A 26,153-nucleotide genomic window follows, 5' to 3' on the forward strand; every position below is an offset into this window, starting at 1 on the left:
TGTTTTGCATAGTGGATAATCTTTCTTTTCTTTATAAAACCCCAAAAGCTGAGGGGATTGTTATTATTTTTATGCATTTTATTATTTTATTTATTTATTTTTCCTCGCGAACAGGCTGTTCGCTTTGATGGTGTTTTTGTAACCGTATAGAGTCTCGTGTGATCTTTCGTATCTTTAATATTGTTTCCGGCGATTTGTTAATTGGAAGCTCTGGTCCGGAATTATGATCTATATTTTGTCGAAGCCCTGATTTTCATGTTCCCCCATTCTTTGTTATTTATTTTTATTTATTTACTTGTTTTGCTTATTGTTGTGCAATCGATTTGGATGTAATTTTACTTTTATTCGTTGTTTTTTGATATAGAGTTGAAGTAAACGGAAAGGGGGGGAGGAATGGAATGTAACAAATAGGAAGCTTAAATAGCCAAAAAAAAATATATATATATATATATATATATATTTTTAGACATCTCTGAGAAAATTGGACTCTTTGTGCTGAGAGGGATTGATTGAAATATTGAACTTCAGAACCCGCTGTATGCCTCTAGGGGCGGGACAGCAATATATATGATTGAATTACCCTCTATCTCAAAAATATTTGAAACAATTATCAAAAATATAATTTTTTGATTTTCACATTTCAGTTTCTTTTCTAACAATCAGTTTGAATTGCTTCCTAATAAAAACACAGAAACTGCCCTACTAACATTTACTAAATTTATCGCTGAAAATATTGATAAATCTAAAAAAACCATTGCAATATTTCTTGATGTAAGAAAAACATTTGACAACGTGAATCATCATATATTACTCAATAAGTTGTCATATATCGGAATTAGAGATAATATTTTGAATCTAATTGCTCCTTTTTTAACCCATAAAACACAATCAGTCAAAATCCACAATAGTTTTAGCACCCCATTGGAAATAGTGAAAGACGTTCCTCAAGGATCTGTCTTGGGACCATTATTATTTTTAATATTCATAAATGATTAATGTAACTTAAACATAAATGGCAATATCATAACTTTCGCCGATAACACAGTATTACTTTACTCATCTGATGATTTCCAATCTCTAACTAACCTAATCAATACTGATTTAATTACAATCCGAAAGTGGTTTGTTGCTAACGACCTTCAGATAAATACATCAGAAACTAAGTTTATAAATTTCTCTTCCCAATCTAACATTCACTTTCACCCTAATTTAATTTTCCATAATCGTAATTGTACTATTAATTCTGAGTGTAATTGTTCATGTCTCGAACAAGTTACTACAATTAAATACCTTGGCGTATACATTGATCACAATCTTAAATGGAAGAGTCATATCAAGTACTTGCAAAAAAGATTACGGTTGGCAATTTATAAATTCTGCTATCTCAAACCCTACTTGAATCAGTCGTTTTTACTAACTCTTTATTACTCCTTGTTTCACTCACTCCTACTATATGGTCTAACTGTCTGGGGTTCTGACTACCTTTCAACCCTTTACCCTATAATCAGCCTCCATAAGAGAATAATTAGAATCATCACAAATGATTTTACTACACCATCAATACAACTTCATAAACATCTTGGAATACTTACATTACGCCAATTATATTTCTATAAGTCTATTCTCCTACTATTCATAGGTCAATTCTCCTTGCCTTTAAATACATCTCGATCTTTAAATAGACTAAATAATATGTATTCACTTCCGTTGCCTCATAAAACACTATTGAAGAAACGTTTTACTTAACCTTATCCCAAAATTCTACAATACATTACCACCAGAAATCACTCACAATACTAATTTATCATCCTTTAAAAAATGTGTCAAGCAATATATGTTCTCACTTGATGGTATAGAGAATTTGTTTTAATGTTTTTTCTCTTGCTCATATAATCCCTAAATAACATAACAGTTTAATTTAATTACTTGCTGCATCTAGTCGTTTTTGATTTTATTCCATCTAAAAAATTCATATTTTTAGTTGCAGCATGTAGAACTGTTTATAAATTGCACTCCTCTGTTGCCATGAATGTTTATTTTAATTGGAATAACTTTTTGATTTTTTTTTTAGTTGACTATTCTGTTTCCCACACTAATTTTTACTAGCATTTACCAGAATGGGTCATTTTTTGATTGACTCCTTGGTAAATTTTTCTCTTTTTTTGTGTGTGTGTACTGTTATATAATAACAATAAATTTGATTTGAAAAATAAATGATCCCCCCCCCCATTTGGCATATGTTATGCTCGACTTTGGGTCGTCTAACCAAAGGAAAAGGGAAAGTTAAATAAAAAAAAGTTTAAGTATATGCAAATTGGAAATCGACATAACTTCCTATTGGTCCCTTTGTCTCTTGCTTGATGCTTGAGAATAAAGAGCCGGGATAGTTTTGGCAGGCGCTAGTTTTTTTTCCCTTCTCGCTAAGGTGCTCAGTTTTCTTTCCTCGACTGACAGCGGCGGCCGGGACGCGCACAGAGATGTGAATTTGTGAGGCGCTGGTATTACAGTTCCGGTGGCAAGTTCCGAAAAGGGGCCCGTCGACCATGCTCGAGATCGTCTTTCAAGTGGTGAGTGGTCGCTAATTTTTATATGTCAATGTAGCGGGCTCTGCGTGCGTCAGTTTCTCCTTGGGTTCTCCTAGTATCTCCGTTCAACTGGATAGTGTATTGAGCTGATTCAATAACGTTCGGAGTTTATGTTTACATTAATATTTTTTTTTTAGTTTTGTCTCATGCAATTGATTTTAATCATACTGATAAATCCATGCTAACAGAACAGCCTGTATAAACCATCGCGTGCTTAACTTTTCGAGCCGAGTGTAGTTGCTGTAACGTTCCATTACCTAGTTGATAATATTCAGGATCGGTACGTCTGTCTAAATGCACTGATCTGTTTTTTTTTAATGTTGAAATATGGAGTTTATATTGACAATTCCACTGGAAAAGTTGTTGGCGTGCAATTCTCAGGCCCTAATGTTTTCTACTGGAGAGAATAACTTCACGTCATCAATGCAGAGGGATAGATGACACAGCCTGAGGGACATAGTAAGTGTACAAAGTAAATAGGATCGGACCTAACACCGACCCTGAACGACTCCACTTGGCCCCTGGAATTCTCTGAACATGGCGCTCGCTACGCGAAGCTTACGAACCCTGTCTGATAGCAGTACTAGAATCATTCAGGTACCGCTATCAGACAGGGAATTAATTACGGACCGTAGTTAATTTTATTCAGGTAAACATACTTTTTTATTATAGATATAGGTTTTTTTTAACGATCGATTTAAATATCATTTCAAAAACTTGTTCATTTTCACAACCTTCAAAACAAATGCACTTCCTGGTGTTGAATCAAAATTTGATTACGATGATAAAATATTTCTGCATCATTTATCAGAAACAGTCTATGAAAGGCACTGGTATCAAATACCTACTATGCTTTCGAAACAGAATGCACACGCATATAATAGACTACTATTAACCTGTTCTACGTGATTTGGTTACATGTTACATACGAGTTATCCATGTAATAAACTAATTGTTTGAAAAAAAAGGTTTTTTTATACAGTTTTTTTGCTTTTGTTTAGAACCAAAATGGCCTGAGAAATAATTTACACATGATAACTATTTATTGTTATAATTAAATTTTTATTTATTACCGTGTTCTTATTCTACTTTTGATAATGTGGTAGGTGATGGGTTAAATGATGATGGATTTGTTTTCATAGTTTCTTTGCAATTAAGTACTACATTAATTATTCTCTAATTTAGAAAATTTTCTCTGTTGTTATTGGTCATACAAATACCCAAAAAAGTGCGGTAGATTTTTATATACAGAAGATAGACATGGCGGGGAAAACAAAATCACAACATTGATTTACAACGGCCATTTGAGTTCAGGAACTTTTTCAACAACAACAGAAAGTCCCACACGTTGAACGACGTCGCGGATAAAGAAATATTTAAACGTTTTAACATTTAAAAAAAAAAAAAGCTTCAGTATCCGTTTTTGAGATTTTTTGTAGAAAATAACATTTAAACTGATCATTACACCAATTTCAAGTTAGGAACAATTACGCACACGCTATCAATGTCTCTATGACAGCATCGAAGGCAAACAAAAATACAAAATTACTCAAAAACACATATTTTTTCAAGCCCCTTTGAAATTGGGCTTTTGCCTGTTTGGTGTTTGTATTTGACGGTGAAATGACTGCAAACATATTGTAGAATTGATTTCGTAGAGTTAATTTTTTATAACCGATAATATAAAATATAGCTTTCTTTTTAATTTTCTACAAATACAAATACATCTCTGGAATATCTTAATCAATCTCATCTACTAGTATGGCTTTTTTTCTATCCTACGTTATTATAACACTTCTAATTGTTCAATACGGTTCGTCAATCGGTGAGTGAACAATTCTTCTTGATATGTGTATTTTTATAGATCTGTGATCAATAAGAGTGCCACGGCATCTTATTAATTCAGGGGTGAAATAATAATGAATGTTGTTACAGATTTGTACTGTGTATTTCAGAAAATTTACAGAGTTTTCACACTAATGGCATCTGCTGTATGTTTTTTTCCTTTGTGGTAGCGATTGAATAGTGTGCGTTCTGATAGAAAATCTTTTCCTGCGAATTTATTCCTGGGAAAACAGCGTTACTGGACGTACTATAAACACGAGTTTAAAGGGTGTACGCGTGTTGGACATGCTTTGTACGGTATATTCATGAATTATTGGGTAACTCGGCTCTCCGGTACAAGCGTGTATTGATGCCTACTTCCGACATAGCGTACGAAAAATGAAGTCTCAACGATTCACGCGCACGTTTTGTGGAATGATAATTGAATTTCGATTCAAAAACAAGAAAAGTTTTCTCATTCGAAAAAAAATAAGAAAACTTGAGGACTTTCACGAAAATAAGAGGGCAATCGAATTATATTGATTGATTTTCACTCATAATCACTGCCTTCGTTTCCTCTCCTACTATATGTTAGTCGTCTTCTAAATCATGCATATATGCGTCACAAAAGACAGTTTCAACTCTGAACATGAAAAAAAAAATCAGCTGGACATATTCTTTCCCCCGTTTTATTGATGCAATCGCAGTTTTCATTTTCGGCTAATTTCTGCCCGGAGTAAGATATAATGAATTTCCTTGAAAGAAAAGTAAAAACATTGATAGATCCTGTGGGTAAACCATTTTCCCTACATTTTAATTTCATTTGTACCACAGACACTTTGGGTTCTGGCGTATGGCACATGCATTTAAACGACCGTGTTGCTATCATAAACTGAAGAACCAAAAAAACTGGTACAGGCATGCGTATGCAAATAAAGAGATATGGAACCAATGAGAGTACGGCGCTGCGGTCGGCAACGCCTATATAACACAACAAGTGTCTGGCATAGTTGTTAAATCGGTTACTGCTGCTACAATGGCAGGTTATCGACGTTTTAAGTGAGTTTGAACGTGGTGTTATAATCGGCGCACGAGAGATGGGACATAGCATATCCGAGGTAGCGATGAAATTTGGATTTTCACGTACGACCATTTCACGAGTGTACCGTGAATATCGGGAGTCCGGTAAAAATTTAAATCTACGACTTCGCTGCGGCCGGGAAAAGATCATGCAAGAACGGGACCAACGACGACTGACGAGAATCATTAAACGTGACAGACGTGCAACCCTTCTGCAAATTGCTGCTGATTTCAATGCTGGGCCATCAACAAGTGCCAGCGTGCGAACCATTTCAACGAAACATCATCGATATGGGCTTTCGGAGCCGAAGGCCCACTCGTGTACCCTTGATGACTGCACGACACAAAGCTTTACGCCTCGCCTGGGCCCGACAACACCGACATTGGACTGTTGAGGACTGGAAACACGTTGCCTGGTCTGACGAGTCTGGGTTCCAATTGCTTCGAGCTGATGGACGTGTACGGGTATGGAGACAACATGAATCCATGGACACTACATGTCAACAGGGGACTGTTCAAGCTGATGGAGGCTCTGTGATGGTATGGGGCGTGAGCAGTTGGCGTGATATGGGAGCCCTGGTACGTCTAGATACGACTCTGACAGATGACAGGTACGTAAGCATCCTGTCTGATCACCTGCACCCAATCGTGTCCATTGTGCATTACGACGGACTTGGACAATTTCAACTGGACAATGCGACACCCCACACGTCCAGAATTGCTACAAAGTGGCTCCAGGAACACTCTTCTGACTTTGGACACCTCCGCTGGCCGCCTAAATCCCCAGACATGAACATTATTGAACATATCTGGAATGCCTTGCAACGTGCTGTTCAGAAGAGATCTCCACCCCCTCTTACTCCTACGGATTTATGGACAGCCCTGCAGGATTCATGGTGTCAATTACCTCCAGCACTACTTCAGACATTAGTCGAGTCCATGCCACGTCGTGTTGCGGCACTTCTGCGTGCTCGCGGGGGCCGAGTAATATGCCTAATATCTCACGATATTAGGCAGGTTACCAGTTTTTTTGGCTCTTCAGTGTATATTCAAAATGGGCGAACAATTTGATCGCTCTAGACTCGACCGAGCAATATTTTCTGAGAAAGTAAGGGAGGGAAAAATGAATTCGAAACCATGAAGATAATTTTTTTTGAAAAATTGAATTTTCGCAAAATTAATTTGAATGATTAAAGTAATTAAATATTAGTAATTAAATATTAGTAATTAAATATTAGTAATTAAATATTAGTAATTAAATATTAGTAATTAAATATTAGTAATTAAATATTAGTAATTAAATATTAGTAATTAAATATTAGTAATTAAACAGTTGGAGGTTCGTGACGTTTTCACAGCGATATTGCATTTCAAGTATTAAAGCCCATCATTATGAGATCTATAACATGGTAACAATTTCTAGTACATTTAAGTTCTGATATACAAATGGATTTCTATTTTTGGTGTAAATAGTTCGGCATGTTAAAGGTGAGTTATTCTCTACTCTTTAGGCCACGAACATAGCTGGATAGAAAATGCCTTTCGGGATTTCATCAACGACACTAATATCAAACACTTTGGATCAATGTGTTTCTCGAACTGTGGTGAGTATTTTCCGTACTTGAAAAAAAAAAAAAATGTTAGTTTCCGCAAGAGAGTATGATTGCAAAACCTATTTAATTTTTTCGAAGCCTGTCTGATAAGTATAAAGTTTCTAATGATGAATAATATTTCTATTAGTAATGCGATTCATTCAGTTCTTATGGTTCGGTTGAAATTTTGAATTTCATTAGGTCTGTATCAGTACGCAACCGCTGGATTTACCATAAATACGTATTGTTTCGCGTAGTATCCATGTATTTGGTTTTAGTGAATGGAAAAAAAAAGGAAAAATTAATTTTATAGATAAAGAGAGTTACATTAATCCATGATTTTAAATTGCCAAGGTATTTGTGACATATTGACAAATTCGATGTAAAAAAAGATTATTTCACCAAAAGTTAACGCAAACACGAAACTAACAATAAATGCATATAACAGAGAAACACCATTAAATTCTCAATTTTTTCATCTTACTTGACATCGAACCTTCACTCGTATATCAGGGAGCCTTATATAGGTGAGATTTTATAACGGCTCTCCACCTTCATCATCATTCTGATAATTAAATGCAATTGTGCATTAATACCAATTTTGGTACGAGAGAAAAAATATGACAGTTTGTCATTTCACACCAGCTCTAAGAGGGCGAAAATTTAGAAAAATGGCTGGAAATATATCTTTACCCCCGGGAATTAACAGCCACGTCCACAAGAACTAATGCATATCATATACTGATGATAGTTGACTCTAATTATTTGTGGTAATTTGAGGTAATATGAATAAACCACAATGAAGTCACAATACGATGAGTAAGTTGCTCAAGACGCAACATGTTAATAGTGATATCATTAATGTTATATGAATAGGAAATAATAGATAAAAATAGTAATGAGATGAATAAATATTTACTTGAGGTTAAATAGGGAATATAATATGTCCAAGTCATGAAGTATTTACAATAACATATCCAGTGCATCAATTATGACAGTACCAGAAAGGAGAAATTCGCCATATAATACAAAATATGCCAAACATCCGAAACATTGGGTCTGGACACCTAGTGAAAAATTTAGGCTTCTCAAGTCTAAAAGTATCAGTGCTGTCATATACAGTGAAACCTGTATTAAACGGAACGTCAATAGACTGAAATAATATTCCGTTTTAGACAGTTTTACGTTTTATGAAGGTGAAACTAAAAGCACTAATCATTGAACAGACTACATTTCGATTCCGTTTAAATACAAATACAACGTCACATTAGGCGAAATGCCCAACGAGGTGGCTGAGAAAAAGATGCCCATAACAAATACGGCTGTCATATATTTCAAAAATACAGCAACCCAATTAAAAATGCAATCACAGAAATTATAAACAATATATACACATGATAAAATACTATACAATACCCATATTGTATTTACGGTTGTCTTATTCTAAGTATGGATAGAGCTTCTCGATTTACCACAACATGTTTATCGTATTTCTTTTTAAACGTGCCAATTGTGTTACAATTTACTACCTCCGGGGGTAAGCTATTCCATTTATTAACAACCCTATTAGAGAAAAATTCCCTGCGACACCATAACCTCGCATTGTCCCTTACCAGTCGATACTGGTGTCCCCTTGTAAAAGCAGTCCATTGGCGGTGTACTAAAAGTTCATGGTCCATCCTATGCATCCCGTTGAAAATTTTGAACACTTCGATCATATCTCCTCGACACCTGCGTTCATCCAATGTAAACATATTCAAAAAATGAAGTCTCTTCTCAAGCCCCTGAGGCATTATTTTCCTTTTTTTTCGTTCTTCTTCTCACCCGGTTTCTCCCTTTTTCTTTTCCCGTTTCTTACATTTTACCTCTTTAAATTCTTCAGGTGATGTTTCTGTCGATGTTGCATCCATATCGTTGATTTCACATCGGTCATTTCAAACTGATCTAGTTCATCTTGTACGATGACATTTTCAGATTTTTTCGATTGGTAAATCGAAATCGCTAGGGAGGGGGGGGATCCCCCCACCCCCCCCCCCCTCCCTAGCGGATAATAGTAAATCCCGGTACTCTGACAGAGACTCGTCAATATTTGCTTCTACCTGATTCGTTCCCACCCACAGAATCACCCGGAAGGGCAACTTTCGGCGATGAAAAACATCTCGAATGTTGTCAATCTTCCTCCCAGGAAGACAACAGCGTTCGAAACCCGAAAATCCCTACACGTCATGTTCCCAAGTTCCCTAACCATAGAATCGATGGATTAAACCCCTATAAAGACAGGTTTCGTTTCAGTGTCCATATTAGACAAGTTTCACTGTAATTGAAGATTTCACGAAGATGTTCATATTCAGAGTTGAGAATCAGGAATTTCTGGAGAGATTTTTTGGCGTAATCCAAGGTTGTTTCAGTCCAAGTATCTCTGCCAATAAGTCTATTTTGGATAAACCAGTGGTTCCTGATACAACTTCGGAGTGTTCCGTTTTGGAAAAGCTCAGGCAATAATATTAGGATTTCTAGCATACACCCAAACAAGATTCGCGTTAAAGTAATGTAGGATGTATGATTAATTCATACTGTACAAAATGAGTTTGATGTTGATAGAAAAGGTCGTATTGCTCCTGCAAATTTTGCTAAGGACCTCACTTTTTCAGTAACTTCAGAATAATGATGGGCGAACGAAACACGCTTATCGAAAATATAACCAATGCATTTATACGTATCAGATGGATATGTGTGTGAATAATATTTCCTTGCACATCTATAAATGCATTTGGTAGAAGATAAATTTTTCCAATTGCCCTCCTGAAAAAAGTTCTTCCAGCATTGAATTGGGCCCCACGTCGAAGACACCACTCTTCAACTTTTTGAACTACCCATTGAAGATTTGATAAGGCTTTCTTTGCCTTTTTATCTGTACAAATTGTGACACTATCATCAGAATACGTAGCAATAATTCCTTTTGTTGCCAGCGGAAAATTATGCATATAGAAATTATGAAGTAGAGGGCCAAGGACACTGCTCTGAAAATTTAAGATTATATGTGATATCGTTTGTGTGGACTCAAACAATATCTGACTCACGTATTTTTTTAACAAATAATGCAGAATGATAAGTTTGGACAAATATACACTTATAATGCTCAATTTTGTCAAAATAATTTGCCATTTCGAGGAACGTAATTGCTGATGTTCGGTTTATATTGTGCTGAGATTGGGTAATCACGGTGGTGTCGTTCGTATATAACGGTATTATAGTGGTCACACAGGGGTGTCCTAAAATTGACGAACCCATTCGAAAAAAAAAACCGAGAGGAAAAGCACCGTTTGTTGCATTGTAATTCAGAAACCAGCAAATTTTTAATGAGATAGAATTTCAAAATGAATTAAAAAATTTCGCAACAGATGGTTTTGCAGTCAAGATAAAACTGAAAATGCAGTACTGTAAAAGACGTCGGTTCGAGGTTGAAGAAAACCGAACATAATTGTAAATGGTGTTTTCTCAATTACAGAAGATGAAAAATTCATTCGTCCTGTCTTCTATGAAAATGATAACAATACTCCAATTACTACACATTATTCGTGATTTCAATAAGCTACGTGTATTTTATTTGAAATTCGCGTCGATGACGATTGATCAGACATTTATTCTTATCGAATTTAATTTATTTTTAGAGTTCGTTTTGATGAATGTCTCAAGCATCATATTCGACGAAGAAGGGACGCTTATGACGGTTAGGCACCAAGGTGATATAGAGGAGACAATGAGCATTATTGAAACGATGTTGATGGCTGGATCGAAGCACATGCTGTTCGTTCAACAACTTCAACAAGGAAACAGTCAAATCTTTTACGAGGTCTTTTCATTTTTTTTATTGAATACAATGCGTTCTTCCTCCTGAAAAACATTAAATGAAACCCAATTTTTGTAATTACCTTATTTATACGATTTTCAGGTTCGGTTCCAATTAGCAATAAATTTTAATGATAGAAAATCAAGATCGGAAATGTTAGTCTACTCTTCTCTAGGGACCCTTCCCGATGCATTCCAGCAATGTTCAGAGAGAGATGTACTCTACATTTGCTAATACAAGATATACTGAAAATTGGCTGTTGATGCAGATATACTGATGATCAATTTCTGTATATGAACAGACAGCATATATATCTTGTATTCCTAGCAACGGTTTTTACTGCTTATGGAATCTAATACAAATTCCCAATAAAAGTGGTTTTGTTACAAAATTTTATATACATGGTTGCAGCGTTGTTTCGTGACGCATAGCATTAACTCTCATTCCTTACACATAGTTTCACTTGTAGTTCAGATACTTAAAACGTAAATATTTTGCTTGATAACTAACGATGATTGAGGCATCAACATTGAAAAGATACTAAGCACTCTAAAATTTCTGTAAATCTGTTTTTGTGACTGAAATGATTTTATGCTGTAAGGGCAGTAACACAGAAAGAAAAATAAGAGTTCCAGTTCTGAAGATCTTACTAAAAGTAACTTGACCACACTTGGCGCAGGAAGGAAGACAAACGAAAACCTTGTTTTTTTGATTGCCCAGTAAAATTTTATTCCGGCGCTTTCCTCCTTTTCTATGGGAAACATCTCAGTTATTTTCTCTATCATTTGTTGTTGTTTTTTTCCGTATATTCCTCAGATATTTGAAAGAACACTAAACAGAGTATTTTGGATAATATTTGAAGGAAAGGGAAATGAAACGATACTGGATGACTTGAATATTCATCGATTAGGAACATATTCTTCGATCTTGATTTCAAAGACAGAAAAGGTAAAAAAAAATATTTTTCAGTGAAATAAACAACTATTAGAGAAAAATTCCCTGCTGCTCCATAACCTCACATTGTCTCTTACCAATCGAATTAGTATGTCTTTTAATTTACCCTGAGATTTATTTTCAATCGAGAAGCTATTCAATACTGATATCATTACCATTAACTCTCCCACGTTCCCGTCTACCTAGTTTCCAAGTAAAGAACCTGACTTAAGCCTATTTTCAACCTTCCAAACTCCTCTACTATTCAGGTGAATCCCATAACAACGAAGCCACCTATCAGTGAAACCAGGAAGCTCCAAAAACGTTGCCCCAAGTGAGGAGCAAATGTCCTCCTCTTTGCATCACGGGACGGCCTACACCAAGGCCTGAACTGGAATGGTGGATCCTACGCCTAAATGTCCTACCACCCGTTGGTAATACTGGAATGTTCCTAATGAAAGATATGATAATCTATATATATATTATTATTTCTGATTCCAAAAACATTTTTATGAAATTATGCTATCTTATTTCGATTTCTTTGACAGTGTAAAGGATATGTTGCCTACACTCCTATTCACAGGCAACAAAGCAATACAAGTAGAAAAGGTTACAGACGAATTAGAAAGTTCTACAATGTTCCAAAAACAAAATTCGACATTTCAGACATGAAAGATGTTCGGTTGAGGGTTACGGCGAATGATGTAAGTGGTTATTTAATTACTTCATAATTTAGCAGTCTCGGTTTTGATGAGGTCAGTAATTAAGTGCATTCATTCATTTCTTGCATGAAGTGAATTGACTCTTTCAATATGTTGCGAACTGTGAAGCCTCGTCCCATCAAAAGCATTCTATGTAAAATATGTGAACAGGTCTCGAAATTCTTAACTTGTAAAAAGGTGTGATGTCAGATGTAGAGCCATGTCAAATGTTCTTAAGTGTGAAACTTTGATTTACTAATCACCCCAAGGCTACACATCTTCAGTTTAAGAACATTTTGAGACTTGCAGTTACGCACGGTATATACAGTAGAGTTTATTTTATTCGTTTATTCCACCTTCGCTTATTCGACGTCTCGCCGCAAAAAAAAAGAAAAAAAAACAGCATCTATCGGCAACAAGAACTGCAAGTTATGAGAGTAGTCTACTTCTTTTTTGCTCCCGACTGTACAATGGCGCACCCGTCTAAGCTATGACTCACGTGTCCGTCATTCGCCCCACCTTCACTCCCTCACTCACTGTCGCAACTCACTATTCAGTCAACACCATCTATAACAGAAGGCTTCCACGTGAAGCTCGTGACGTCATTGAAGAAAGGTGCAACCTATAGCCATTGGATATAGCAAGTCGACGCATGCGCCATCATTACCGTTTTTGTAGTATACCCAATGTCTGTAGGTGAGATAACCTTCTTAAGTCATGTCACGAGATTCGCGTGGAGGCCTTCTGCTATAAATGGTGTTGTATGCGGATCGGTTTATCGTCTGTTGAATGCGTATGTGTCTGTGTGTTAGCTTGCACGTTGTGCCTCGTAGCTTAAAAGTTGAAATTTACGAAAGTATGGCGACGGAAAGAAAGTTGTAAACATGATTATTAAGTTCATAATGTGTAACATTACACCATAGTTTGGCGATTAATAGTCTTTTTCTTAACCTCTCCCTATTATCCGACATTTTCGCTTATCTGACTTTCTGCCGGTCCATTTATGTCGGATAAGCGGGACTCTACTGTAATACCTTAGCATGTTTTGTATTATTAAGTCAACACTATGAATACACGCATTCTCATTCACATTATTTGATAGCATACTATTTATTGAACGTGAATAATAATACTTATATAGCCACCGTATTTTGTAATTCCTAGCTCTCAAAATGTTCAACTAAAGATGTGTACAAGGGGACACCAGTATCGATTGGTGAGGGACAATGCAAGTCTATGGTGTCGCAGGGAATTTTTCTCTAAAATAGGGTTGTTAATAAATGGAATTTCTTACCCCCAGAGGTAGTAAATTGTAACACAATTGACACGTTTAAAAAGAAATACGATAAACATGTTGGGGTAAATCGAGAAGCTATCCATTCTTAGAATAAGACAACCATAAGTATTCTTTATGGGCGTTGTATAATATTTTATCATGTGTATATATTGTGTATAATTTGTGTTAATTGAATTTTTAATTGTTTTGAAATATATGACAACCATATTTTTATGGGCATCTTTTTATCAGCCACCTCGTTGGGCATTTTGTCTGTTGTGGCGTTGTATTTGTATTTGTATTGTATTTGTGAATAAAAGTTTCAGAGTTTATATAGAATTAGCTCTAGATCATATATGACAACTTTTACAGCCAAAGAATCTCGAGAATTGGCCATATATATATATATATATATATATATATATATATTACATTACATTACATTACATTACATTACATTATATATACGTACGCCTATAACACCCTGTGTGTATATATATATAGATAGATAGATAGATAGATAGATAGATAGATGTGCATATATGCAGTCGATGCTCGTTATAACGACCCCACGTTATAGTGACCATTCCTTTACAACGACCGGTAGGATAAGTACCAAATGTTTTGATAGAACGATAGCCATATATGTTTTTTCGATATAACGACTCTCCCAATATAACGTCCGGTTTCGACAGGACAAAGGAGGTCGTTATATCGAGCGTCGACTGTGTAATAAATTATCAATGTTTTCAAGTTGTATATAATGTAAAGCAAATACGATGAAACCCCACTGCAATGATACTCGATATAGCGATAAATCTCACTATTACGATGTTTTTTCAAGGCTTGTTTAGAAATGTCTGTGTGGTTCGATGTTAAACTACTATCTCTGGATAAGACAATAGTCCCTCTTCAGCGATACTTTTTCTTGGAACGCGGAATATCGTTATATAGAGGTTTCACAGTTTTTCAATTTTTGAAATGGCAAAACAATTATCTTTAACTGCAGTGATTTCTTTGCTTAGCATTTTCCAATATGGAAAAGGATATCAAGGAAAGAAAATGAAGAATTCATCGGTTATGATGCGAAAATACTCAAGATATTTCAGCAAAAGTTCCAGTTCCAGTATGTATGCATGTATATACTACACTGTGTATACAGGGTGATCAGCGAATAAGTCCTTATTTCAAAATTAAATATCTCTACAACAAAGATCAATAGAATTATGCGGTAAACGGTACGTTTATTAGCAAAACTGTAAGAATGTTGCACAGAAATTTCGAAAATTTAGTTTTTTTTCAAATTTTTTAAACTTAAAAAAAAAAAAAACTGGAGATTTTGGGGTTCCGAAAATCCTCATTTGTGTGAAGAGAAACCACTGCATTCACCTAAAGTTACTGCATGGGCTGCGGTATGCGCCATGTGTGCTGACAAATTGTTCCAAAATTGTAACGTAACGTTCAGTAGTAATCGTTTTTCGCACGAAGAAGGGGCCGATAATGCCTCTGGCGCATACCGCAGCCCATGCAGTAACTTTAGGCGAATGCAGTGGTTTCTCTTCACACAAATGAGGATTTTCGGAACCCCAAAATCTCCAGTTTTTTTTTTTTAAATTTTAAAATATTAAAAAAAAAACTAAATTTTCGAAATTTCTGTACAACATTCTTACAGTTTTGCTAATAAACGTACCGTTTACCACATAATTCTATTGATCTTTGTTGTAGAGATGTTTAATTTTGAAATAAGGGCTTATTCGCTGATCACCCTGTATCTACTTTCATGTATGTATGTAATGTATATAAATGAAAGTGGAATATTTTTTGTTTCTTTGTTACACTACATTTCCCTGTTTATGAATATTCTTTTCAATAAACCTTTGTACATTCATTCTATTGACTACTGACTTTCCAGTTATAATACTGTAGATATTAGGATTTATTCATTTTTAAATTTAAAAAAATGTTTAAATTTTAAAGAAAGCTTGTGGATAGGGTGCAGTTCACCTCAGAGTTAGAAATTAGAAAAGTTCTGGTGTCCAACGCAGACTACCCCCAAGAGTCGGGTCAACGACTTTGAGTGTGTCACGTGATCCCTGGAGACGACCGTCTGGAAAACAACAGCAGAGCAGAAAGTCACTACACAAGAAAGCGTGAGGTTCAAAATTTCTATGCCTGTCTTCCCTTTTTTAATAAACAAGATAATTATGTGTCGTCGTAATAAATGTTTATTCTGCAAACACAGTGACTCCGTAGAGCGGTGACCGGTGACGTTAAGGAGCATTAACCATCGAAAAACGTCCATCTCCACTGTATATTACATCTCATGCATGTTCGGAAAATTTCTGTTTTCCGAGCCTCCATTGCGGCTACGACGACTAAATTCTTCCCTCAAACAGGCCCCTGAAGAACAGGCCCCTCTCGCCCACGCATCATCGTCTGCTCTTCTTCTCTTCTGGTGTGACCTCCTCCTCTTTTTTTTCTCTCTCTCACCCATTGGAGCTGAGCGATGGCGGATAAATATGATCAAGTTGCAAGGATCGGACTCAAGACTACATACCTTTTGGAAATCCAATGTACAACTATGGATTCAACAGTGCAACAGTACTTTTCTGCTGGGTGGAATCACTAACGATGACACAAAGTGTCCAGCTTTGGTCTCTTCCTTGGACGGAGAATGTCTGTCTTACGTCCAGGATCTTATATTAAATCCTCCGGAATCAATCGATATCAAGCCTTGTTGGATCGCCTTATAAAGAGTTCGCCGCGACGGAACATCAAACGTCAAGAACTTTTGAACGAGCTACAACTGGGTGATCAAAAGCCAAGTCAACTGCTGCGGAAGATGAAAGAACTCTCCAGCAACAAAGTTACTGACGAGCTCTTGCGCACCTTGTGAATGCAACGCTTTCCGCAAAACATTCAAACTGTGTTATCGGTATCCAGTGTGAGTCATTAGATCATCTTGCTGTATTAGCCGACAAAGTGGCTAAAGTCACACTCCAAAATTACGTGTGTCGAATCCAGTCATCGTCGTCATCGCAATTGCAGTCGAGTCGAGATCGAAACGATTCGTCATCAGCCATCGAAACGCTTAAGCAAAACGTGGCAGAGCTAACGGCTACAATGAATCGACTCTCAAGAGGGAGATATCGTAGTAATTCCCAACAGCGACAAGCTAGGCGTTCAACATCTCGTTCAAGTCGAGCCCGAAATATCTGCTTCTATCACAACAAATTCGGTGAGAAAGCGAACCACTGCCGTCAGCCCTGACCTTCCATCATCGCTGGTATGAAAAGATGACCTTCTATCATCGCTGGTATGATGTAATCGTGCCGCAAATCCAGCAGGCTCTTCGTGATTGACAGATTTACGGGTGAACGTTTCCTTGTTGACTCTGGCAGTGAAGTTTCTATTATACCGCCTAAGAAAAATTCATCAGTACTACATCCAAGTTTCCTTTTGTTCGCCCCAAACAACAGCAAGATTCTTGCTTATGGTTCCACGGTCAAGAAACTTGATTTAGGTCTCCGGAAATCTTTTCCCTGGACATTTCTCGTAGCTGACGTCACTTCATCAACACTTGGAACTGATTTCCTTAGAAATTTCAACCGGTTGATGTGTGCAACCGACGACTCATCGATTCGCAAACATCGTTACGGGTACTTGGATCGATTAAGCCCACAACACAATCTTCCGTCACTACAATTGGGGGATTCTGAATAAAGTTCTTTATTTTAAGAATTTCCAGATATCTTCATTCCGGCACAGATCGGTAAAACAGTGAAACATGTGACGCGACACCATATCACCACTCGAGAACCACCTGTGGCTTTCACGCGTCGATGTCTCAATCCAAAAATTCAACAGGTGAAAACCAAGTTTGAATTCCTTTTTGAGCAAGGGACTATCCGGCCTTCCAAAAGCCCTTGGAGCTCACCGTTATATATTGTGCCCAAGGCAAATGGCACTGTACGTCCTGTCGGTGATTATCGTCGGCTAAATAGTATTACGGAATTTGATTCTTACCCCCGATACTACATATTCAAGACTTTTCCCAAGAATTGCAAGGTAAGTCTACGTTTCCAGACTAGACATCTTCAAGGCATACCATCAAATTAGCATTGCCGAGGAAGATATACCAAAAACGGCAATCACTACCCCTTGGGGTTTACTCGAGTAAACAAGACTGAACTTCGGTCTCGTAAATGCCGCTCAAACTTTTATGCGGTTCATGCATGAAGTATTACGGGGTTTGCCATTCTGCTATGTATATCTTGATGACATTCTATGCTTTTCTGAAAATGCCAAAGAACACAAAATTCATTTAAAACAAATATTCCAACGTCCCTTTCAACAGTATGGCTTAGTATTAAATGTGTCAAAATGCATATTTGGTGTTTTTAAGCTTGAATTTCTGGGACATGTGATCAAACCATCTGGTATCACATCTCGTCCACACAAAGTACAAGCTGTACTCGATTCCAAACAAACGGAAACAATAGAGCAATTGCGTAAATTTTTAGGTCACATAAATTTTTATCGCCGTTTCCTACCGTATGCAGCTAAGACACAAGCTCCACTGTATGATCTATTGAAAAGTTCTATGAAAAAAAGAAAAGACAAAACAAAAGTTGTATGGTTTACATCAACTTTGCAAGCATTAGAAAATTCTAAAAAGCTACTAGCTGACGCCACATTGCTGGCACACCCCTCCCCGTCTGCCCAATTAGCTCTACACGTAGATGCTTCCGACTATGCTATAGGTGGTGCACTGCACTAGGTGACGGACAATGGTCTTCAGCCGCTTCGTTTTTTCATCCACCGAAACACGGTAGCGAATACGATCGAGAACTTCTTGCCGCATACTCTTCCATAAAATTTTTCAGCTACATGCTTGAAGCTCGTGAGTTTATACTTTTCAGTCACCATAACCCACTGTGGTTATTTTTCACTTCGACATAAAAGTGAAAAATGCTCACGTAGACAGCTAAGGCATTTGGATTATACACTGCTCAAAACAATTAGGGGAGCACATGGTTTTAACAAAATTACGCAAAGATGTATACCGATAAGTAACATAAAATGAATCATCCATAATTTAAAGCCTAGCAGGAAACGGAAGAAGAAAACTTCATATGCAAATCAAAGTTCATTACGTCAAAAATCAGAAAAAGGAGATAAGGGCAGAAATCGGGATGTTGCAGAAACGTCTGTTTTACAGCCGTAACTGTGAAATTCGATTGCGCAGTATTGTTTTTTGAGACAAGGTGACTTGAGGATGTTTCAACAACGTGATTTACCGGAACCCATGGCATGGCGTGTTATAGGCAGACTGGAATCCGGGCAAACACAACGTAGTGTCGCGGACGCTGTTGGAGTCGCCAGAAGTGTTGTTGCAAGGCTGTGGAATCGATTCCAAGAAACAGGAAATGTTAGACGTCGACCAGGGCAAGGTCGGCCATGCGCCACTACAGCAACTGATGACCGGTATATACGGCTAACAGCCCGTCGAAACAGAACAGAGAATGCTACGCAGCTGCAAAGACGGTTGCTCTTGGCAACAGCACGAAAGGGTGTCCAGCCAAACAGTACGTAATCGGCTTCATGAGGGAGGGCTCTATGCACGTAGGCCAATGGTCTGCATTCCGTTGACCCCACGCCACCGTGCGGCCCGAAGAAGATGAGCTACTGAACATCGAGATTGGGAGCAACATGATTGGAGCCAAGTGCTGTTTACAGACGAGTCCCGATTCAGTCTGGAGTGTGACACCCGACGTGTTCTGGTATGGAGGGACAGGGGCACTCGAAATAACCCCGCAGTCGTTCGTGGAAGGTCAAAATACAGACGAGCTGGTTGGATGGTATGGGGTGGAATCAGCATAGGCGGACGTACGGACCTGCATATCATTCGGAATGGCACTTTGACGGCCCGAAGGTATGCAGACGAGATACTGCGACCTCATGTCATCCCTTACGCTGGAGCCATTGGAGATTCCTTTGTTTTCCAGGATGATAATGCCTACCGCATAGAGCTCGTCTGGTGGAGAACATGCTTGAAGCTGAAACAATACAGCGTATGGAATGGCCAGCGTGCTCTCCTGACCTGAATCCAACATGCTCGGACGACGCATTGCTGCGCGACCAAGGCCGCCTGTTACTGTCCGAGACTTGCAGATTGCACTTCTTGAGGAGTGGAACAGTATTCCCTAAAGTCTGATCGATAACCTCATCGCATCCTTTGCAAACAGGTGTGCAGCAGTCTTAGCTGTTCGAGGAGACCACACGCCCTATTAAAACTCACGCATCATGTCTAAACAGTACTTTTTTTTATCGTTTACATGTAACCAAATTGTTGCCCTAAATCATCTTTTCATGTTTTTTCCATATTTTCAAAGAATTAAAGCTTAATTCCAAATTTGTTTACGTCTTTTTTCTGTATTGCGTATTGATACGCGTGTACTACTCATTGTGTGCCAATACGTGGTTGTCTCGCACGGTTTTCTTCACTTTTTTGCTTGCTCCCCTAATTGTTTTGAGCAGTGTATATCGCAGTTCACAACGAACATTTTCCATATTCCTGTATCGCAAAATATTTCCGCTGATATTTTATCACGTACAACAGCAGTTTCAGTTACTCAAACTCTCGATTTTAATGCCATCGCTGAGCAACAAGAGGGGGAATAACGAACTTCTAAAGAGTAAACCAGCTTTGCAAATGAAGAAAGTACTTCTTCCAGACGCAACTAAAGCACTCTACTGCGGTTCATCAACAGGTGCAGTTCGACTTCATATTCCAGAAAAATTTCGATATGATGTGTTTTGGAATATGCATAAACTGTCACACCTAGGAATTAGACGAACTTTTGATTTCGTCAGAAAGCGATTCATTTGTCCGTGTAGCTAAAGACTGTGGTAAATGGACGAAAGTATGTATACCGTGCCAAAGATCTAAAGTACAAAAGCACACAAGGTCAGTCGTGTATTTACAGGGGGGGGGGGGGGTCTAAGCGGGCTGTAGCCCAGGGCGGCAAATTCGGACTGGCGGAAAATTTTGAGAAAAAAAAAACTTTTTTAAATTCGCGTTTCGTAAACGTATGGCAATTCCATGTATCATTTCTATCATAAATAATATGTAATTATTAAAGCATATTGCTTATTTTATTTGCTTGTCTTTTCTACACACAGACTGCTGTTGAAGTAAAAAAGTACATGATTATCTAACCTTCGCATTTCGTGTTATTCGCCGCCTTACCAAACAGTATTGTTACAAGCAGCGGTAGGAGGATGAGTAGGCGTTCACAGCGAAGCAAACAGTACTCATTTCAGGGGATCTATTACGCTGATGTCGTTATGCCAGCGTTTCAAACGTGTTTGGGGTTTGCTGTGCATTGTGGGAAAGATTTACGTCATCACCGCTAAAGGTTGATTTTTCTCACATCGTTACTAGCGATTTTCGTTATCGCCATCGCTACGTGAAACGTTAGCTAACGAGAACCGGAGACCACTCGTTAAGCTCGCGTTACGGAAATAAACATGGCCGCTAACGCGTACATTTTTCGATGAAGGTGAGAGCAACGGAGGCAAATTAGTTAGAATTAGAAATTATTCATGCATTATTAATTTATCAAGTTTTTCATTGTCATGAATAATAATTCTCTGAATTACGTTACTTAATTTAGTAACATGATTCAGAGACAGCATTATCGTTTAAAACGTTATCTGTACACATACTGAGTGGAAAAAAAATATTCATAGTGATAAATCGTTATAAATTATTGTAATCGGTGCAAAGATAAATCACTGTACAACGTTATTTTTTTTTTTCAAATCTTGCATAGAAATGCCTTTATTGTAATCTTAAACTGATCTCAATATAAGAATATTATTTAACTGGTAAATCTCTCACTCTATCGCGATACGTTTTCAAGGTATTTTGAAATTCGCTAAAATATTTTTTACATCTCGTTCAAAATCGACGTCAATATATTTTTAAACGTCTCCATATTTTTCCCTTCTTGATTCGTTTAATAACATCGATATTTTGTAATATCACTGATAGTGTTAAAATAATTGTATTGCTACTTTCTGTGCAGTACACAGAAGTGTAATGCAGTAAACACCCTTTTACAAATACACACTATAAAAAATCGAAGTAAATTTTATTAATCAGCAATTTTTTTCTAATGCTTGAGTGCATTTTCTGATAGGAGTATAAGAGAGATGTAAAAAAAAAACAGTGTTAATTTGGTGGCACTTCATTTTCATGTGTAAAATAAGGAAACCAATTGTCTAATTAATGATGTAAATAAAAGGTTAATTGTTCTTGATTTTGTCTTAATATTAAGACGGCAGATAAATATGTAAAAGCATGGGAATATATGATGGTGATATTTTTTGCTAGTCGTTTTGAAAATTCATAACATCATTGAACTTCAATAGAAAATAATTTTTTAAACGTAATGTAATTTAGAAAATTTCCCCGTGCCAATTTGATGTGCGTGCATAGCCTACCCCTTTCTCAAATATTTGACGAAAATGGAAAGAATCCGGATGAATTTTAAAAAAAAATGTAGCTTACGAGAAAATTAGGGCCAACCAACACGCACAAATAAATAAAAATACTATAATAACGCACGTGTTTTTCAACACTCGTTGATAGTGATGATGATTATCAGCAGCGAAGAAAATCATCTGATTGGTCCATCCCTTTCGGAGCTAACGCAACTCTCAGACCAGGGAATTTTTCGTAAAATCGATAACGAACGATATACCGCAGGCTGCTGGGAAAAATCAAGTTTTTAATGATGGTCGTTGAGAATTTGCGTTAAGGGAGTGACGTCACTAACGACCTCGTTGTATAACGTAATAGACCCCCAGATCAGCCTACTTAAGGTGCTGGAAAAAAGCATACTTCAGCCGACATCCCCCTAAGAAGGAGGCGGGGAGGTACCTTATTTGGAGGGTTATCTTGGAGGGTGTTGGTATGGTGGTCAGGAAGGAAAAAAAACAGGTGCTCTTTCAACACCCCCTAGGTTTTCTGAATACGACGGGGGAAATATCCTCTTTTTCTAGAAAATGTCCTCCTGTAGAATGAGTAGACAGGACAATAAGAATCTTCTGCAAAAAAGATTCTTGTATTGGTGCTGGTTGGGGCTTTGGTGAAAGCGTTTGGGCATGGGCGGCGATAAGGTGATTTAAATATTTCGTCCCATTACGCTGACCTCCAATTTGGGAAGGTGCTGGAAAAACTTCTTATACAAAGATTCTCCTAACTATGCTGAGTGGGACGGTCTCCTTCATCCTCCTCAATTTGGTTTTCGTATGGGTCGCTCAACGGATGATGCTCTTCATCATCATCTAATGGAACAGATTGAGAATAGGAGGAAGGAATATTACTCACAGCCGTTATCTCCCTCGTCATTACACGCACACATTACTTAAAAAACGACCAATACGCTGGATCATTGCAGACGATTATTCAGGGCAGAGTGGGGATACCATCGTAATCTGAAAAATACTTTACAGAACTGTACTGTATCGAAAGATTTCCCTTGGGGCTCCCACCTGTTCGGTTCCTGGCAAATGTCATAGATGGACGTGATTCAAAGACAAGCTCTAAGTTCTATCACGCGAGCATATCGAACCATGGCCACCACGGTTTTACAGATTGCTACTGCGAAACCCCCCCCCCCCCGCCACTGGGCCTGGCTATCAAATCTTTTCAAATTTATTAAACTTCGCAATTTTACTAATTTTTACGAATTTGAATGACTAATTAGTTAATTAATTATGATCTTAATTAGCATCAGGAACGTTGTGATTGATAAATGACAAGCTTTCAAATTTATGAAAATTATAAAATTGGCATTTTTAGTAATTTTCGCGAATTTGAACGACTAATTAGTTTATTAATTACTATCTTAATTAGCATCAGGATCGTTGTGATTGATAAATGAAAAGCTTTCGAATTTATGAAAATTTGTAAATTCTAAATTTTTTAGTAATTTTCACGAATTTGAAGAAGTAATTAGTTAATTTCAAATTTAAGAAAATTAGAAAATTCTAATTTTTACTAATTTTTATGAAAGTTAATAAATGTCAGCGTTTACCAAAGGGTTTGGTAAAAGCCTGAAATGTAAACGTTTTCAAGCGTATTTCGGGCTCTTACCAACTCGACTTGGTAAAACCTAGGTTTTCCCACTCTTCGGGCTTTTACCGTAACATACTTTATATACTGTGAATTTTTCCATTTAGTGTTGGAAGTTTGGTCTTACCTAATTCTATTGTGGTTGAGTATTGATTGATTATTGGGAAACTTGATTTCTATTTATAGCATATTTTTTCGGGAAAAAAAAAATTATAATAATAATACTGGAAGGTAAATATACTGCTAATTGGTGATTAGTTTTGTGAAATTTAGTGCCCTAATTGTTTCTGCCACTTGTGAACTGCATTAAATCATAACGTTTTGCCTCACGAATTCATAGATACCGATCTCGATATTGTTCGACCGTTTTTACTGGCAGTTAGAGCGCTAATTAGTTAACCTAATCAAAATTCAATCTTGTAACTTGTAACCTTGTTTATATATTCTATTGGTGTATATCTTCTTGCACTTGAGTTTTGCGTGAAAGCGCATAAATGTTTTCGTTTCCACTAATTGGATTTGCTAATCAGTAAATAATTAAGTATATTTAACTCCAGAAATTACTATCCGATTCAAGTCAAATTTGGCGGTTTTTTATAATAACAGTTGGCCGTTCTTGTGATATACATTTGGAATTTCTGTGATTTTTCCTTAGATATTTTGGCAACATTTTGCAGCTTTTCACTTTTTGCTTTTTTGTATTTTTATTTACTATGATACATATATATGGTCATATTTTCTCTCGTGGTACATTTTCATTTTTGTTGCACAAATTTGCAAAAGTTTGGAAATTTCTCTGCAACCTATAGCAAAATACGATATTCCGTGCTAATTTGGTGTTTCTTGCAAATATTTCCATTGAACTTTTGCATGATGGATGACAATACTCCAAAGACGTCCTCGCGATTCCAGAAATTAGAGAATACAGTGCATCAAATGAAAACTCGACTAAAATATAGACTGAGAAACTACCTCAAGCCAAGGGTGCTTAATGACTCACTCAAGGTATCCAGCAGGGTTCATCAGAACTTAACAGAGAATGAGGATGACACAATAGACATCACCAAGTCATCTTCTGACTCCACCAAATCGAGTATGTTGGGCAATTCCGACTCTTCGACTGGTGCTGACATCAGTTTCACACCGATGAATCCATGACAAAAACTTCTTGTATCAACAGATGAGGTCTGCAGGATGGATAAAATCAAATCTCCTCGACTTGAGATTGGTCTACCAATATCAGAATAACTAACCGTTAGCGCTGAGGATGAAGAAGCTGGTACATCAGAAGTCCAGGAGATCATCCATGACACGTTATTTCAACTCTCGGCTAAGACAACGGACACAACGACAGAGTCCCTGGAACACTGCAACATCCTTGAGGGAATTAAACAGGACGGAAGACTCAACGATATGGCCACGGAATCTTCAAACACCCTAGAATTATCATCCAATATCTCTAGGTCCAAGTTCTTTTTGGTATCACCGATGGGCAATTCAACCCCCTCCCCTGACTGAAATAATGGATTCCACGGATAATGATGACTTGACCGTAAAAGACAAGAACACCATGGAAATTACTTCTACGAGACAAAATTTTGGAAACGCAGTTGATGAGTTTCTTTCACGTAATAGCAACATCTACAGGCAATCTCAGGAGAAAGAAGCACCGAATCCTGTAGATTCACCAAATACTTCCTCGAAAAAAAACAAAAAAGGGCAGAAAAAGACAAGAAAATCAAAAAATAAGGTAGATAAATTCCTCGACATTCCGTATTCAACGACGGAATCAAAAGAAGATATTGATGGTAATAGTACCAAAGGAGTAAAAACTACTCAACTGGAAATAACAGGAATCCCTGGAGAGTTGAATCCTGCAGTTGTATCGGAAAAATTGATCCTTCCTGACGATGGTGCGTCAACAACAATCGATAGATCGTCAATCTCCAATGAACGATCAATTATTCGAAATGATATCCTAGAAGAAAGTCTGATCTTAACTCCAATACAAAATAATTCCTGTAATTACAACAATAAAAATTGTAGACATAACTACTCTTCAAGCAATCCCGCACTGGATGTACAAAGAATTTTGAAGAATACAGAACAAAATGCATCAACATCCAAGAATACGAATGTAATAGGCATTTTCTCACCAATCAAAT

At 37.1% G+C, this 26,153-nt stretch overlaps 1 protein-coding gene across 5 annotated transcripts in view; it reads left to right on the forward strand.

The window, feature by feature from the left end:
- The window catches only part of LOC149077869 (glutamate receptor ionotropic, delta-2-like), a 201,351-nt gene that overhangs the window by 73,304 nt on the left and 101,894 nt on the right, over positions 1-26,153 (forward strand). For 3 of the 5 annotated variants that reach the window (XM_089241469.1, XM_089241472.1, XM_089241473.1), the window contains exons 2-6: positions 7,001-7,093; positions 10,753-10,934; positions 11,748-11,879; positions 12,413-12,568; positions 14,867-14,967. In XM_089241469.1, the coding sequence (XP_089097595.1) occupies positions 7,001-7,093; positions 10,753-10,934; positions 11,748-11,879; positions 12,413-12,568; positions 14,867-14,967 (664 nt within the window). Of the gene's footprint in view, positions 1-2,437; positions 2,568-7,000; positions 7,094-10,752; positions 10,935-11,747; positions 11,880-12,412; positions 12,569-14,866; positions 14,968-26,153 lie in introns of those variants that run through there. The other 2 variants (XM_089241471.1, XM_089241470.1) reach the window with 2 other exon arrangements.

Source organism: Pholcus phalangioides, unplaced genomic scaffold, assembly GCF_987345545.1.
Source record: "Pholcus phalangioides strain wild (caught in Gottingen) unplaced genomic scaffold, Ppha-v1.0 ptg000014l_1, whole genome shotgun sequence".
NCBI classification, from domain to species: domain Eukaryota; kingdom Metazoa; phylum Arthropoda; class Arachnida; order Araneae; family Pholcidae; genus Pholcus; species Pholcus phalangioides.